At 47.1% G+C, this 16,851-nt stretch overlaps 1 protein-coding gene across 2 annotated transcripts in view; it reads right to left on the bottom strand.

Moving 5' to 3' along the window:
• LMF1 (lipase maturation factor 1) overlaps nucleotides 1-15,192 on the bottom strand; it is a 205,741-nt gene extending 190,549 nt beyond the window's left edge. Inside the window, exons 1-2 of one of the 2 annotated variants that reach the window (XM_087733851.1) lie at nucleotides 14,994-15,192; nucleotides 4,314-4,623 (exon numbers count right to left, since the gene is read on the bottom strand). In XM_087733851.1, the coding sequence (XP_087589977.1) occupies nucleotides 4,314-4,623; nucleotides 14,994-15,192 (509 nt within the window). Of the gene's footprint in view, nucleotides 1-4,313; nucleotides 4,624-14,993 lie in introns of those variants that run through there. The other variant, XM_087733849.1, reaches the window with a different exon arrangement.
• Between the last annotated feature and the right edge of the window lie 1,659 nt (nucleotides 15,193-16,851).

Raw genomic sequence — 16,851 nt, 5'->3', positions numbered from 1 at the left:
CATTAACTATTCTGGTTCAAAAAATGATTCAACTTCTGCCGGAACGCCTCTCCCGGAGAGCTTGTCCTAACAAAGGACCTCTACTGCTGATGGTCCATCTCTGCAGACATATGCCCCAGCAGAAACCGTAAGGGATAAAACCACAAGTGGAGGTTTCATTGGGTCACCTGCAACAACTATTTTTACTTTTAAACAAAGGGGTAGCTTTTCCCATTCTTGCTTAAATGTACAACAATCCATTATATTCATATTCAGGAGGGAGGAAGCGGGGAGAAAGGCAAAGCCATTTGTATCGGTCCTGTGGAGCTGCACTGTTCTTCCAGTGACTGAACCTAGACAAGCAGGACTTGCAGTCTGCAAAATGGATGCTGAAGTACGGGGAATTCCCACAAAATCTTTTTAAGCATCTTCACCTTCATTAAACAGCTTCTATTATACTCAAACTGGGTCCACTTTTTACTATTATTATTTTACTGAAATTAGGCATAGTCTGCAGAAATAAAAAGGAAAATCAAGGCTAAAATTAAAATAATGATTAAGCACTTCACTCAGCCTATGGGTCAGATATTATATATTCTTTCGCACTAGCAGATTTTTGCATTCTTGTCAGTCTCTTCCTACTTCAAAAGGAAAAGTTAAATATTGCAGAGGGGCAAAAAAGTCCCTTATTTTAAGACAGACCCACTGAACTTGTGATGCAAGTGCAGCACCCATTATACGCATGCCCCATGACCCAGACAACATGTCCAGGTTTAGTCTGAGCAGACCCCAAATACCACAGCTGTTTTGGGAACAGAGTGCCCAGATTTACAAAAGCTTCCCTGTGCATTCCACTTTCAAATTTGGCAAAGGCAATCTTGGCCCCACATTTCGTAGGTACCAAAATTAATATGCTGTTCTCTGAAAGCTAGCTTAGTTTTGAGACCCACCAAAGTGCATCTTATTGCAGACAGTTCACCTGCGCTTTGGCAGAGCCAACAGTAAACTGGCAAAGTCAAGAATTCAGGGGCAGGACAGCATCCTGGCCCCAGTTCTCAGGATTTTACGTTGCCAAAGTAATCTTTATCCCGCAAAATCCATCACAAACAGCTCACATCAGCTTGTTCCAAGAGCAGCTTTCTCAAGGGTTATAACACCCTCAAAGACCTTTAGCTGGTCCCTGGCCGTGCTGTCACAGCAGGCTCAGCTGTCCCCAGGCACACAGCATATTCCCCAGCTCACAGGTGGAGGTCGGCAGTACCAGGGCAGGCAGGCAACATGTCCTGCCCTTCAAAGGAGACGGTTTGCTCTTCTAAAGCTTCCTCTGACTCTGAGCCCAAGCCAGCTGGACAGCAGTTGAAAGACTTGCTCCTTCAGCAGCACCCGGTATCTGGAGACTCCAGCCCAAAACAAATAGAAACATTTAAAATTAAAATACAAAAAGAAAAGGCGATAAAAGGAATAAATTGTTCCTCACTGGCCTAAAGAAGAGAACTCTATTCCTCCTTATCACCCCATATCGTCCTTGAACTGGCTTCCCAGGCAACTACTGCAAAGGTTTTTTCTGGACTGGGTCAGCCCATGGGTCCGTGCCCAGCCTAGCAGTGCCGGCTCGCCGGAGTCCATGCCTGCCAGCTGCAGAGGAACACTATGAAGACTGTACGATAACTACAAGACAACGTGGCCACAGGAGGAATTTCTTCCTCATTTCCGATGCCTCTTTGCTGAGCTATCTCCTAACTCTGATCAGGAATGCCTGACAACGTTGTCCTTTCCCCCTTTATAAGAAGTCACTGTGGTCCTCAACAGATGCTTTGGAGAACAATCGGAACTCCCTCTCAATCTGCTCAAATCTGAGAGTAAGACAAAGTTAATGGACCATCTAACTCCACCTACAAACCAGTGTGAAAAGGGAGTTTTAAAGCCAGCCTTAGTTTTAAGGCCAATGCTGCCACCCACCCACCCACGATCAGCAGCAGAATTCATGAGATTTCAGGTACTATCAGCTCACCCCTCATGCCACCAATCCCCTGAAGGATGGTGAGAAATTAGTTAATCCCCCCCTTTGCTCTTTCCCCATGTTTACTTGCACTGTAAGTACCTAGCCACCCACCATCCCCTTCTCCAGGAATTGAATGTCACACTCTATGCACAATAATAATATGGTTTTGACCACCCAGTGACCCATTGCAGAGGATCTAATGAAAAACGTAACCACAGCTGAATGAACTGTACTGCTGGCTTGCTTTGATTCTTTTCCATTACTCCTTTACAAGAAGAACCTAATTTCCTGTTTAATATATTCGATGCTGCAATTAAGAAAAGACGAAGTTGAGGCAATACCTCCTATCCCCCTCTCTTTTCTCTCTCACCCCTTCCCCAGAAGAACCTGCCCCATTCCCTTGGTGTGCTATTGCTGTACACCAGGAGTCACCTGCCTGTGCCAGAGTAACTTTTAAATTCCAAATCTGAAGTAGCAAAGGAGGAAAAAAATACAGCCTTATCTCAAATATCAAGAGTCAATTCCTTTCAACCACAGCATCCACCAAAGGCAAACTCTGGGCTCCGCTTGCATTCCTGCTGGCCACCTCATTGTCTTCAGAGCTGCAGAGACCTAACGCTTGCTGAGCTTCTCACCCCCCTCAGGAAGAGGCATTTGGACATGGTCTGCTGGACACTGGTGGTGGTTCGGTGCAGCAGTGGAAAAAGGCTCCCCTCTCTATCCCCTGCCCTTTGCCTCTCCCTTAAAGACTTGAAAGATGACAAAACAGCCACGCGTTCAACAGGCACAACTGGATTTCTTTTGGGAAAAACTCAGAGTTCTGCAGGACTGTCACCCCTCCAGCACCAGCAGAGAAGACATCACACCTTTACCTTCAATCTGCCTGTACCAGGAAAAGCAACTGGGAGCAGAGGACCAGCACAGACTGCAACGGCCCAACGACACATGGAGAACACATTCCAGCTAGCTTTTTTTTTTTAAATCAAAACTATAATGACATTGTAACACTGCTACAGCAGTGGCACCAGTACACTGAGCACTCCAGAGTGCCTTGTGGGCACTAACGAAGAAAGCCTGTCATGCTAATGTCTTAGTTAGCCCACTACTTCAGGAGCAAGCCAGATCAAACCTTCAGCCTTGGGAGTCACTGCAGGTCCAGCTTTCAGCTACAAAACGTTTGCAGCTTGAGGGGGAGGTTGTTAGGGTTTTTTTTCCCCCTCACAAACAGAAACACAAAGAGAAAGAAGTCAAGGAACACATCCAGATTTTGCTGCCACAATGACACAGGCTCCTGTATCTCTAGAAATGAGAGCAGGACGGTGCTTGAATTCTTGCACTGTAAAATAAAACATCTAGAAAAATAGACAAGCGATTTTGGAATAACTTGGAAATGGGCAACGAAAAACTATCCACTAAGTTATTTTTCAAATTTTGTGGCTTTCTTTCACAGTCTTAAGTTCACGCTGAGTTAAGAGCTCAGAGAACAGAGCTTTTCAAAAAACTGAAGCTGTTATCCTTCACCCACTTACACACCATCTGGAGTAGGATAGGAATGAATGGGACAGGACAAGATGCGGGGCTGCCCAAGCACATGCAAATCCTTAAAATTAAATTCACTGACTTCATCTATACGGAAGGTATCCTGTAATGTGTTGTCGAGCCAGGACTTCTCAATGACACAGCTGTATCAGGTTCACAGCTCAGGCACCCCTTCATGGCGGGACTTTTTACCTCCCCAAAGTTACCATATCACCTCTGCTACAGGCAGAGAGGTACTTGAAGAGGTCAACTAATGAAATGTGGTTTCCAAAGGGCCCATCCTCTTAACAAATGTAATTGGTGCCTTGACAACTGTGAGGACCACCTAAAGCCTTTCATTTTGCACCACAGTCTTTCCCTGCAGCAAGGCGATATACAGACATGATTTCTCCTTTACTTTTTCCCCACAGGTTTTATATACTTATCCTGAGTGTTCCAGCTGTCTTCTGGATAGAACTGAAAACTGACAAACCATCTCAAAGGTAATTATTAGGGGAATTCCCTTGCAACAGCCATGAGGGAAAGTACTCCACAGCAGGGACAACGTGTAGCATGGCACATTATGCAGCCAGTTTGCCTCTCACAGAGGACAACAGAAATCAGAACAGATATCCTGGGTAAGAGAGAGAGCAGGAGCATGCCCATAACTCATTTCTGCCAAATGCTTTCCTTATCTCACATTCCTACATCACTCCTTACCAGATTACCAACCTCAAATGGTAATAGAAAGTCAATGTGCAATGAACAGCAAGAGATTACAGATAAAAACAAAGCAGAGAGATTATTAACCTACCAGATCTGTCCAACATTGACCAACGAGAGGTAGAGAACCCACAGGACAGCCATGAGGACCATGTTTGCACATCCAGTTACCAATACAAAGGCTGAAGTTGCCAGGCCAAACAGGGAGAGGTAGTCCAAGATGCTGTCCATGTCTGACCAGTCCAGAAACCAGATGATTGTTGGTGCATAGCTCAGAGCATCCAGGTTTATCTTCCCTTTGAAATACTTTTTGACATTCTGCAGGTACAGTTTACAAGGGAGCAGCCCCTTCTCCCCTATTAGCTGCTTGTTTTGATGATATGCCACCAGGAAGGCCACAACTAGATGAAAACAAGGAGGGAGGGGAGAAAAAAAAACAGTATTAGAAATCATAGAGGCTGAAGTACCTATTTTGAGTCCAGAGTTACAGTAGTATATTCATGCCTTGGGAAGGAATTTATTCACATGTCCTCATCTCCATTAAAATACAACATAGTCATTTCTATTAACCATGATGCAGAAGGCAGAGGAATTCTATAAATACCGTCTCTGCCTTCACACCAGGAAATGGCACAGAGTCTGTTTTGAGACAATTTTCTCCTCAACAGCTGTAAGGGACATGCCACTTGCTTCAGGCAAACTTGACAATGCACTTCTGGGAAAAGCTCCCTGTAACTGAGCGACCTGACCCAGTGTAAAAACAGGAGGCTGAGCCCAGCTCTGTTAGACTCTGTGTGACCCTAGGTTAGTCACATACACTATTCATCTCCTAATGCAGATGAGGAAAACAGCTTAACTGCACTGGAGTGGACAAGTGAAAGTAATGCATTAATTTCAAGACTTTCAGACAGAATTTCCTTTCTACAAGAAGCATTTGGAAAGGAGACACCAAGAAACCCTCAGTTCACACACAGATACTGGGGAGCACAGCTGAAGCAGCAAGAAGAGCACACACAACTCCCTTCAGCTTTGCAGCAGCAAAGACACATCTGTACTTTCTGACCCCTCCTATTTCAGTTTCACAAAACATTTTGCAGTGTAAATAGACAACAGTTGCAGCATGGGTTTTTTTTGTTGAAGATGATTTACAAGCTCTGCTGCTCCCAGTACAAATAACCCACAGCAGACTGATAGCAGATTGTGCCTGCAAGGTTATGCTTTGACTTTAGAGGACAACGTATCTCCACTTTTACATAACACTATCTGCGCATGTATTAAATATTGCCTTTTTTCCTTATATTGAAAACACTTAATATTTCAAAATATTGTTAATGAGACAGCTTAAACTCATACACACCCTTTAAGAGGCATCTAAAGGACACCTTAATCCTTCTGGCAGTGTAACGGTTAATGGTTATCCATCGCAATTGCGAAAGACAGTAGTTATGCTATGGGTTGACCTTCTGGATCCTCTCACATCCTGGTAGGTTGGAAATACAAAGTCTTAATATTTTCCTGTCCTCTAAATTGCTACTTTTTACATGTCCCTACAGCTCTCTCATTTATAGTGTCTATGCTCTTGCACTGGACAATCTTAGAACAGCCAGATGCTTTTTTTAACAGCACATAAGCAATTTAATTACAGATTATAGACCTAGAATTTGATGTTCTACAGAGAAAGTTGGTCGGCTTCTAGGGATTATCTCATATTTTAGGAATCTCCTCCAGTTACCAATTTGCAGTTCGTAACTGCAGTAATCTCCATTTCTCAAAAAAAAAAAAAAAGATGAAGGCCAACATTTCCTGATTACGCTCCATACATTTCGCTCCCAGCAGCTAACTCACCCATCTTTCGAACATTATCCAAACACCAGCCACGTCACACGCAGCAATACCAGAGGTCTTGCAAAAGGCCAGTCTGTCTCCCCCCAGTCTTCCTTGGTTAATGATCAAATCTGTTTCCTTCCTTATCTGAATACTGTCATTCTGCAAACAAGAATTCTGCTGTTCATCTGGTTGGTGTCTCTCACTGGGAACACTGGTGGAAAGTCTATGTGAAACTATACCCCGAGCTCAGGCCTGGATTCCCATTTCTTTGAAGTCTGACCAGCAACCCAAAGTCTGCAGCCCCAGGGAATAAAAATAAATGTCCCGTTCCCCCCAGACACACACAAAGGTCTCCACTGGCTTTCAGTTAATCCACTTAACACTTACTCCATCACTTTGCACACGGAGTGTATTATGTTCTCATTTGAAAAACCACTAAAACTCACAATCCAACGCATATCTGAGGTCACTGGGAGGGTTCCCATTGATTTCAACAGATCCTGAATCACAGCGCTGACACAATAAAGTTGGGGGTTTAATTGGTTGCATCTCTTTCCGTCCATCTTTCACACACAGTGAAGGATTTTACAAACTAAAAGACATGCAGAATATTTCACTCAATAATGGACAGGGAGGAACAAGAGAAAAAACTGATCGCAACACTAAAGAATCAGCTTTGGACCACAAATTAAGTGTTTTATATTTTAGAGTATTCATGTTTTTCTACCAACACTCTGTTCAGCACAACTGTATAATCAGAAAGCCTGACACATGAAACAGGCAGAAATATAATGCTTTTGTGCCTCAGACAACTTAATATCTTCATTTTTGGTTTTTTAAAAAAAAAAAAAATAGAGAGCAACTCTGCCTTAAAACTCCATGGCTTGATTTCCCTCGATTAGCACTGCAATTTGCTGCACAGTTTTCCAAAAGTGCTAATCAAATTCACCTCTAAATGCTACAGAAATTGCTGCCCCGACCCATAACTGCTAGGCAGTTTTTTTTTTCTAAAAAAATCTAAATTAGACCCCTGCACAGTATGCAAGATAAACATGGAAAGGGTAAATTAGGAAAGAGAAACTATAGCAATTGCAGAAAAGTACACATTGTATGTACAAAATACTGTACAGCCTTTTTAAGTCTGAAAGCAGCAAAGACTGCATTATAGATTGGCACGGACTGCACATCTAAAGATTGCCCAGTCTGGGCTCCAAAGTCGTTTTCTCCCAGAGCACCGATTTCTCACAAGACACTGCACTGCTGATATTTCATATATTATGATTTCACAACTAAATCCCATCGGCAACAGTCCTAATTTGATGAAGAACTCATCTAACCCAAACCAAATCTTGACCGGTCCACCTACGTTTCGATCCGTCACCCTCCCAAGCCATCGGGGCCCACATCCAGCGAGCACCGTTTATTGCTCACACGTGTGCAGCATTTCCTAGACGTGCTGCTCCGTCCCGGATCCAGCTCCCTCTCCTGGACACTGCCCAAGCTGAGCCGCTGTCTCGCACCATGCTCCGTCTCCACTCCTCTCCAGCATCTTTTGGAGCACCTTTGAAGGGCACATCCCTTAGGGAGCACCCGCTTCTCAAACCCCACCACCGAATCATCTAGACCTACTTTCCCAAGGCACCAGCTAAGCCTTCAAGAGGCTTCACCCTGTAGGCAGCAGTTCCCATGTTACCAGACACATGCAATAGTTGAAACTAAAGACAGATTCTGCAAAGGATTTCAGCAACACAAGAGATGCACAGATCCAGGGAAAAAAAGGGAAGTTACTTATCAGCTTGTCATTGCTTCCTCTCCCTGAACTCCTCTTGAGAAACTGTATCCTTAAATTGACTATAACACAGACTCTGCTCCCTTCTCCAGGAACCTTCCGTTTGATCTTGGCTTAGTCAGGGGGCAAAAAAAGTCCCTTTTGACCCCAAAGCCTGTCTTTTTCTTCCTCTTCCTTAACCCCTATTCCGAAACTTTTCTCCCTTTGGCCTCATATTTGGGGATTTTCCACTCTCCATCTTCCCACTCCCTCCAGGTAAACATGGTCAAACAAGTTTGCTTCCACCTTGGGCACTGGCTGGCATGCTCGCTGCACTGCTGGGGCGTGGGGCAAGGTTAATCACTTCTCCTGTTTGTCCTGTAGCTTCTTCCTGGCAAGAGGGTGGCAGAGGAGTTCTGTTAAATGAACCAGAATTTACTGCTTAGTAAGTTAGCCGATGCTGGGGGGACCCACCTACACAGCATGCAGTGTTCAACCATGCCATGGGGTCCAAGGCACTGAGTCTGCTCGAGCAACGGCACTGCATCCACCTCAGTCTCTCCAAACACTCTGTAAAGCTGTGCTCCTGGGTGTCTGCAAGGTTCATGCCAGGCCAGGGATGTTCTCACCTCTGGCAGCAAAGAGGGAAGGCTCCTACCCAAAGGGATGCTGCAATGGCAAAAGAGAGTCTGAGCGGGCAGCTGGCAGCCGCTCAGCACTGCTGTTAGCCAGGCAAGCGGGCAGCGCCTCAGTCACCAACAGAGCTGCAAGACTCTGCATCTTACTCAGGAGAAGCCACTCTCCTCCTGAGCAAACTTGACTCCTGGATTTCCAAACTTTGGGCACTGCATTCATCAGTGTCTTCTCTCAGCTCAGGGTTTATTTTTTCCTGCAATAACAGCACAAACATTTGCATCCCTATGCACCAGGCAGCTTGCCTCCACCAGCACCCTAGCCACCTCCAGCTTGGGCATACACCGCACCGAGGAGTCCACAGCAGATTCCCCCAGCATGGAGCAAGCTAACACAGGGCCTGATCCAGAGTCCCTCACTCATTCCAGCCTCTCTAGCAGGCCAAACCTCTCCGAATGACTCTCGCTTTCTGGTATCATCTTACAAAACGAGAGCATAACTGAGAAGGGCACTTTTTTCAGAGTTCAGGATGCACTTTGCTGACCAGGACGCAGAAGCCAATGTCTTCCCATAGCTATCCTTTCCGGCATCATGGAGGGGAACGATGTGAGGCCACAGCTGGGCTCCTAATTCAGGGACATCCCCTGCAGACTCCCAGCACAGCTCTGCACACCTCCAAGTCTCCAAACCCAGCATAAAACCCCACCACTTTGCCCATCACCGCTGTGGCTGCTCACTGCCTGGACTTTTTACCAATACTTCCTGGAGTTGGCGATCTTCAGTCCATGCCAGTCTCCTCTCTTTCCACCTTAAGCACTTTGCCATTCTTCAGACTATTTGCTCATTTGCAGACTGAAAAAAAACTCAGCCTCAGCGACTCCCATGCTCCCTCCCACTCAGGAAGCAGATGGAGCCTTTGACAGCTCACATGGGAGCATGCTCCTCTACCTGCTGCGAGCTGATCTTTACATAAGTAATACATGTAAATTGTCATCAAGTGCTAATAGACCTTCACTACTTATTCTCACCTCAGAAGGTGCTTTACTGTACTTTTCCATTAACTCCCCCCCCACTTTCTCCTTCCCCTCCCAGCCTCCTCTCTCCCCCCAAACTGAACGGATTCCTTGTTCAAACCCACATGCTACCAATAAACACAACCCAAGCATGCAACACAAGAGTCACCCATCTGAAATGATTTGGACTATCCATATTGCCCTGTCACCTCAGTTCCTTTCTCCCAGTCCAGGCTCAGCCTGTCATGGTAGGAGAATGAGAGAATCCCATTCTTCATGCTCTGTAAAGATTTAAAGATGTGAAATCCAAAACTTTCCGGTCATATGGCTTTCTCTCTCTCCCCATTAAAAGAAGTCTTAACTTTTACTTAAAGCCCAAACCACAAAAAGAAATGAACCAAGAACACAGAGCTTTGCATGAAAACCAAACTACATTTTGCACACACACAAAAAATCTGCCTGGAGCCATATATCAAGTGCACCTTTGACCCAACAAGGCATTCAAAAAAGGCCCTATGCTGGCAAACTGAGGTTGTACTACTGAAAAGAAGAAGGGAGAGAATATGCATGGTCTTTTCATTATTATCAGCGAAATGAATCAAATAAGTTTTCAATTGATAAATTCCCCTGCAAAGTTTTACAACACAGAAGCAACAACACTGTAGTACTGAGCAAAGAGACAGAGTGAAACCAAGCACCCCCCTTTCATTGTACAACCCTACAGCCACAAATAAACACACAACAAAGTAGTCTGTTCGTAACACTTTTTTGTTTTATTGCCATTCACAGCAAAGCTAAGGACTTTGCAGTGGTTGCTTTGGAGGCTTGTTAAGCGCTTATCTCCCCCATTCCTTCTTTGTTTGAAATAATGTGAAAGCAAATAGAAAAGGCTGGGCTGTGGCACTGCTAAAAAGCTTCCCCATAGGACCCAGATTGTTCAAAACCACACCAGGGGCAGTCCAGCCTGCAGCTGGAGGATGCCCTGAGAAGATCCCTCTGCTCCAGACCAGCTCTGGGCAAAGAGCAGACTGGGAGACAGATTCTCTCCTTCTCGGTTCTTGTTATCATTTCCCTTAAACTATCACTGCCTGCTATGAATTTATCTTCCCACAGTGAAAGTGCTTTGTTCAGGACCAAACGCACTTCTGTCTCGCTTACGCAGCTCTTTCGTGCAGAGTTAAACGGGGGGCACGTAGCTTGCTAAGAAGACACAGTGCTAACATACTGCCTTTGTTGTGCAGACTTGCTAACAAGCACCGTGATGAAATAAAACCTTTCAGGGGAGAAAAAGTGTCTGAAGATGTACTACAATCCTGACTAGGCAAGCTGAAAGCTACTGGGAGCCTTTTAATATAACTGAGGGAAGAGGAGGGGGAAAGCAGGGGAGATGGCAGAGAGAAAGAGAGAGGAGGAAGGATACTGGGGAGAGCCAGGAACCTACAGGAAGCCAAACCCCCCTGAGAAAGCTTTAGATTTCAGAATTAGGAAGAAGTAGCATGAACCTCCCATAGCTCTAGCTCTGGGGAAAGAAAATACTACTATTAAACAATACATAAGGAGAAGGAAGATAAACTGGATTTAAATAATAGCTTTTATTTCAAAGCGCTCTACAGAGCCTGGCTGAAATTGGGAAGGGTGGTATCTAAGTTCTTGAGCTTCTACATCTGGAATCTGATGATAGTAATCATCCAAAAAGGGCACTTAAAAATGATTTAGAAGAAGGGTGAAGGGAGCAAATAATGCACATTTGTTGTCAAGAGCTTTGGGACCAGCTATTTACCTGTAACGGGACTTCCAACAAGATCTCAAAGACCTTCTGTAAACCTTTACAAAATGTCAATTCCTGCCATAAAGAACAAACACACAGTGCAAGACCAGGACGGAAAACCTTCAAATCTCAAAATAGCATTTCTCCAAGCTTCCCTGTCCCATGAATTACTGTATTAGAGATTACAATTCAATTGGCACGCCAGTACTATACAAAGATGCCTCTACAGAAACAGTGAGAGGGGTCTGGGCAGCAGAGCACAGGGTAAGACCTACACAATTGTTCTCTTCCTCAGTGTTCAGGGTTGGATTCTGTGTTACTTCACACTCTCCTCCTCCGGAAGCATTTTACAACTTGGTCTGCCCACACTTACTTGGTGAAGTGGAGAAAAAGGTCCCAGATCTGAAAATGTCTCTGAGGGCTGTCAGTTATAAGAATTTAAGTGTCACCTAATTTACAAGTGCATAGTGCTAGCTACCATTAAAAACAGAAGTGCACAGACAGGCGTTTCATTTACCTTAGTGCTCAGCTGGGAGGACCCCACTGGCACAGCCCTGCTGCAAAGAGCAAACCTCAATGAGCACTTCCAGCTTGGATCCATTTTCCCCTTCCTTCCCATTCCTGCAAGCAGCAGGTGGTTTTGGTCGCTGCCCTCCACGAATCATCAGATCCTTTCCCACCTTCCCATCTCCACCCTGCCTCTCAGACAACAGCTGCTTTGCCAGGGACTTCCCAGGCTCTGTCTGCTTCTGGAAACCCCCTTCAAAAAAAGATGATGAGAGCTGTTATAACCAAAGGGGGTGGGGGAGAAGGGAGGGCACACAGAAGGACACTTCACACCTGCCTTGCTCTGCCTGTCCTTCTTCCACAGAAGATCCAAAGGGAAGCATCTCCCCAGCTCGCATCAGGCAATAAAACAGCCTCTCAAGAGTGGAGTGGGAAGCAGGAAGGCGGTGACAGGCCCCCAGATCATGCTTGGCGATTCTGCCCCTCACCTCAGCATCACCGTACACCCCAAATCATGCTTCTCTCCACAGGGTCCTTCACTCTCCCACCCCTCCCTTTCTGCCTAGGAGAGAGAACAAGCTTTCAGCTCACACAACTGCACTAACAGGCAGGAGCTGCAATCATCGGGGGAGATCACTTTCCTGATACTTTAGCACAAGGTGCCCCCAAAGGATTTGTTGCTTAACACAGCAGGAATGAAAGGGTTACGTTTAAAAGGGTGAAATGAAAGAAGGGGGAAAAACCCATGACTGAGGAATGTCAAACTGTCACAATGGCATCAACCGTTTCCTCAGCAAGTCTGAGACTCAGCGTGTGCACAATTGCCGTGTCTGGGAAAAAAAATAATCTGTCAAAGTAAATGGTTCCATCTTCAGAAGAAAGCTTGGAAGAGGTGCTTGGTACAGAGGCTTTAAATTGTTTTTTGCTGTTTTTAAACCCAGGCTCTCAGAAGAGATCAAAAGGCAACCCACCTTCCCTTGAGAGCATCCCACCCCAACAGCCGTGTCATGGTTTTGCAGCCTTTGACAGAGGAATCTGCCTCTTCACAATCTCTCCATCTCAGGCATGCCAATTAGTTTCCACTCCACGAGTGCTTCGGTTGTAGGCTGTACAGCGTCTCCCCCACGTTTGGATCAGAGCTGGAGCCCCAACATCACTGCAAGTGACGGCCCAAGTCAGAATTCAACCTGTCTCAAATCTGGCCCAGGTTTCTGGCTTTGGGTCCCTTGGCTGTTACTCAACCAAAACAAACAGCAGGAATCACTGCTACCTGATCACAATCAAGCTGAGGTTGCATAACGAGCAGGTAAACTTTTCCTTTCTTGCACCTCCTCCATTACAAAGGACAGAGCCATCCTCCTACCCTGTTCCTTCCAGCTCTGGTACTCAAATCCTTTCCTCCTGAGGCTCTCTCTCTCAAAAAGGTTTCCTCACTCCAGACTGTAGAAGCATTTTGGGGTCTCCTCCCCACTTCTGCGACTCCCAGGCGTTGCCACTCCCCTTTCCTCTTTCAAAAAGTGCCAAATCCAGTTCTTCTCCTTATTTTCTGTCATCCTGCTTTCACTCACCAGCATGCCATCCCAGCTTCATCCTCTGGCTTACAAATACTCATTCTTCCTTTCTGCCTGCAGCCAGTAGCTTTCAATCATTTTCATGCTGTAACTCACCTGACCCTGAACGGGATATTTGCTCCTCACCTCTTACTGCTCCTGTTGTCCCACATCAGGTCTCCCACTCACCAGAAGGTCCCATACATTTGACTCGCTCTTCACTCTCCTCTGCCTCACCACCCCGTTACCAACTCCCACCCTTCCAGCCACCGCCTCTCCCTTCCCACCTCCCCACCAGCCCCTTCCCATCGAACACGCCACCAACCTACAGGACAGCATTTGGTCCCAGATGTGGCATATTTATAACCCCAAATCCGCGACTGGAAAGCAGCGGCCTCCACCGAATGCACAGCGGAGAACGCTAATCAGTTTTTCATAAGGAAACAGCAAACTGAGCTACGGGAAACTCAGCAGTCTGGATTTATACACGGGGGAATATCGGAATCGCTTTCATTTTGACTGAAAGAGTCATAACCCTGCATTTCACCGAGAGCTGAAACCAAACTAGAAACAGAGCACGTGTCAAAACCATACAAAACTACAACTTCTGCATGGTTCTGATGCAAAATAATCTAAGCAGGCTGGCAGCCTACAAATCCTAACGATTTTGTGGACAAATCTGGGGCAAGTTTAGAATTTGTAACATAGTGTGTTACATGTCAGTTTAGGTTTCACTGTGAATATTTTTTAAGTGGAGCACTAGTGGGCCCTGAGCATGGCTCTCAGCGTTCCTTGCTAAAGCGAGAGCCAAACAAGCATAGCCGAGGTCGGAAACCGATTTCACCATGAACCATTTCAAGGTCATGTCAATTCTAGGTCCTGACTGGTAGTGTTGGCACCCAAGGATGTTGCGTTTCTCTGCTCCCACATAAGATGCTAAAGACCTGCTTCTGTGTAAGATGAGGAGTTTCTCTCTTACACGGTTAGCTCACAACATGTGCCCTGAAGAAAAAGGACTACCAGCTCCGACCAGCTCTGCTGACAGGTACCAGCCTCGTGGTGTGAGCAAACTCTCCTTCCAGCTCCACCACCGCGGGAACCCCAACATCACTGGACACCAGCCCAGCCCTCAGCCGCAGGGTACCCGTCCCACCAGCAAAGCAAGAGCTGAAAATAAGCTCTTCCCATTTCGCATCACAGTCATCCCCTCAAGCTTTGCATACGCAAACATGTACCCCCAACACCCCAAATTAAGCAGTACTTTGGTAAAAGGCAGACAGGGCTCCTCAGTGCAATTGCTGCATCCCTGCCATGACAGGATGGGGCCTGGACCCTGCAGCCCCCCATCCCACAAACAGAAATTCACCACCGAGTCGGTAAGGCGGTCACGGGCCTCCTCTCCCACCACGGTGGGACCTCGCACTGCGGCACCAGCGTGGACCCCACCGGAGGGCGAGCACCCACCGTCGGGGCACCCGGGGGCTCACCCCTTCCCCATGGTAGGGGTCCCGCCTGCCCCACCTGAGGCTTTGCAGTGGGGAAGGCCTTGAAGGACGGGGCAACCCCGGGACTTCACGGGGTTCTGCGTGGCGACGAGCCCGGCCGCCCCCAGCAGCCCGGGGCTCCGCCGGGCCGGGCTGGGCCCCCACCCGCTCCCCGGGCGGCGGAGAGAGAAAGAGGCGCGGGGCAGCGCCCGGAGACTCACAGTAAAGCAGGGCTATGGATCGCAGCAGCACGATGCGGGTCAGCCAGAAGGTGCCCGGCGGCTTCGGCGGCCCGGCCTCGCTGCCCGCCGGCCGCGCCGCAGCCCGCTCGGGAGCCTCGGGGGCGCCGCCGCCCGCCACCGCCCGCCTCCGCCTCAGCGCCGGGCTGGGCGCCGCCATGTCGGAGCCCGCAGCGAGCATGCGTGCGGCCCGCCCCTCGCCGCGCCGCGGGCTGCCGCTGGGCCGGGCCGGGCCGGGCCGTGAGGGCGGCGGTGGCTGAGGTGCGGGGCCGGCGGATGCCGGGAGGCTGCCGCGGGTCGGCCCCGCGGGCGGCCCTGTCACTACAGCGGGGCCCGGGCGGCGTTTGTACGCCCCGGCCCCAGGGAGCGACCTTTGAGAACCGGCGAGAAAGGGCAAAGTTAAAAAAACAAAACCAAAAACCAACCAACCAACAACAATAAAAACAAACAAACAAACAAACAAAAACCGGAAAGAAATGGAAGGAGTTGGCTCCAAAAGCCTTCGTCCACCTCCTGCCCGAGGAGGCCAGGGCCCTCTGCGGCACCACAGCCCCCTCAGCTCGCCCCACCACACCCGGGCTCCGTCCCTGAGGGAAAGTTAAATTGGATTCCTCAGGCTTTCAACATTTGCCACTTCTGATGCTGCCATGATTTCTCCTTCATATAGTCTATAGCCGTCAAGCACCTGACCCCGTGTTGAGTTCCTAAATACTGTTTTTTAGCAAAACCACTTTAATAAAGCGGCCTCAGCAGTCATCGATGAGTTTAGACGTGCGTCATGTATCCCACTTAAGTAAATACTGCCGTGCTAAACCGTTCAATGGTCTCTGAGAAAGTATCTGTTATCAGGTGTAACATTATTCAATGCTTTTCAGACTGTAAACCGGTCCCTTCTAAATGCCTCTTTTGTTTTTCCAGTTTCCCATCACTGCTGCTTGTATTGTTCTCCTTAGAAAAAACCTACATAATGGCACATTGTATAGGGAAAGAAAAATAAGCTATTTGTTAAAGGCCTCTGGTATACTGCAGTTTCACTCTCCCTTTGGGTTAGCCACGAGGTTTGGTTAGATAAATTTAAATAGATGTAAGCTAATGGTTTCCTTTGTGGGGTCTTTATGAAACTTATACAGCAAATTCCACATTAAATGGAAATGTCTGTAAAACAAACTGGATAATTGAGGAAATTACTGAGGAAAAGCAGAGGGTTTAGGCTAAAGATTTAGCAAAAAAAGGACTAATTGGAGTTGAGAAGGGAACGCTGAACTGGGTCGGTTTTCACTGCTGAAGATCACTCTGGGATCTGCAAGATGCGCAGGTTGGGCCGGCAGCGGGAACAAACACCAAACTCAGCCGACCCGAGCTTGGGGGACATCATGTGTCAGCAGCGCCTTTCAACAATACGAGCTGCAAAGTTTTAAGTCTATTAAATGGCAGAAAAATGTTGTTACTCTAAGGGACCAATCCAACCCTCATAAAAGACAATCGAAGCCTTTCCTTTAGCTTTACTGGAAGATGGATCAAGCTGCAAAGGAAAAAGTGCGATAAAACAGTAGATTAGACCGTCAGATGACCTCCTCTCTGTTCCGAGCTCCTGCTGGCACGCAGCTTTGTGTGGACCATCATCTGTGTCAGGTTTTCTGCTCACTTACCTATTTACTGTCAGCTTTTATTTTCATGTGACGATTTTCCCTCGCATTCCCTGTTTTCAAAGTCAGGTATCAGAAAAGAAAACAATGTAAAAACCAAGCAAGTAACGCAAACAAGATATTTAAGAGCGAGGCTCTGAGCCTTAAAGTCTCAAAAGGAAAGCGATTCATAAATGTCAGACCGGCAGGCAAGC

This window comes from Nipponia nippon, unplaced genomic scaffold (assembly GCF_047370975.1).
Source record: "Nipponia nippon isolate SJK-2023a ecotype South Korea unplaced genomic scaffold, ASM4737097v1 scaffold_5, whole genome shotgun sequence".
Lineage (NCBI taxonomy): Eukaryota > Metazoa > Chordata > Aves > Pelecaniformes > Threskiornithidae > Nipponia > Nipponia nippon.
Note: the sequence above shows the minus strand (reverse complement) of the source record. Positions and strands in the feature narration are given on the sequence as shown.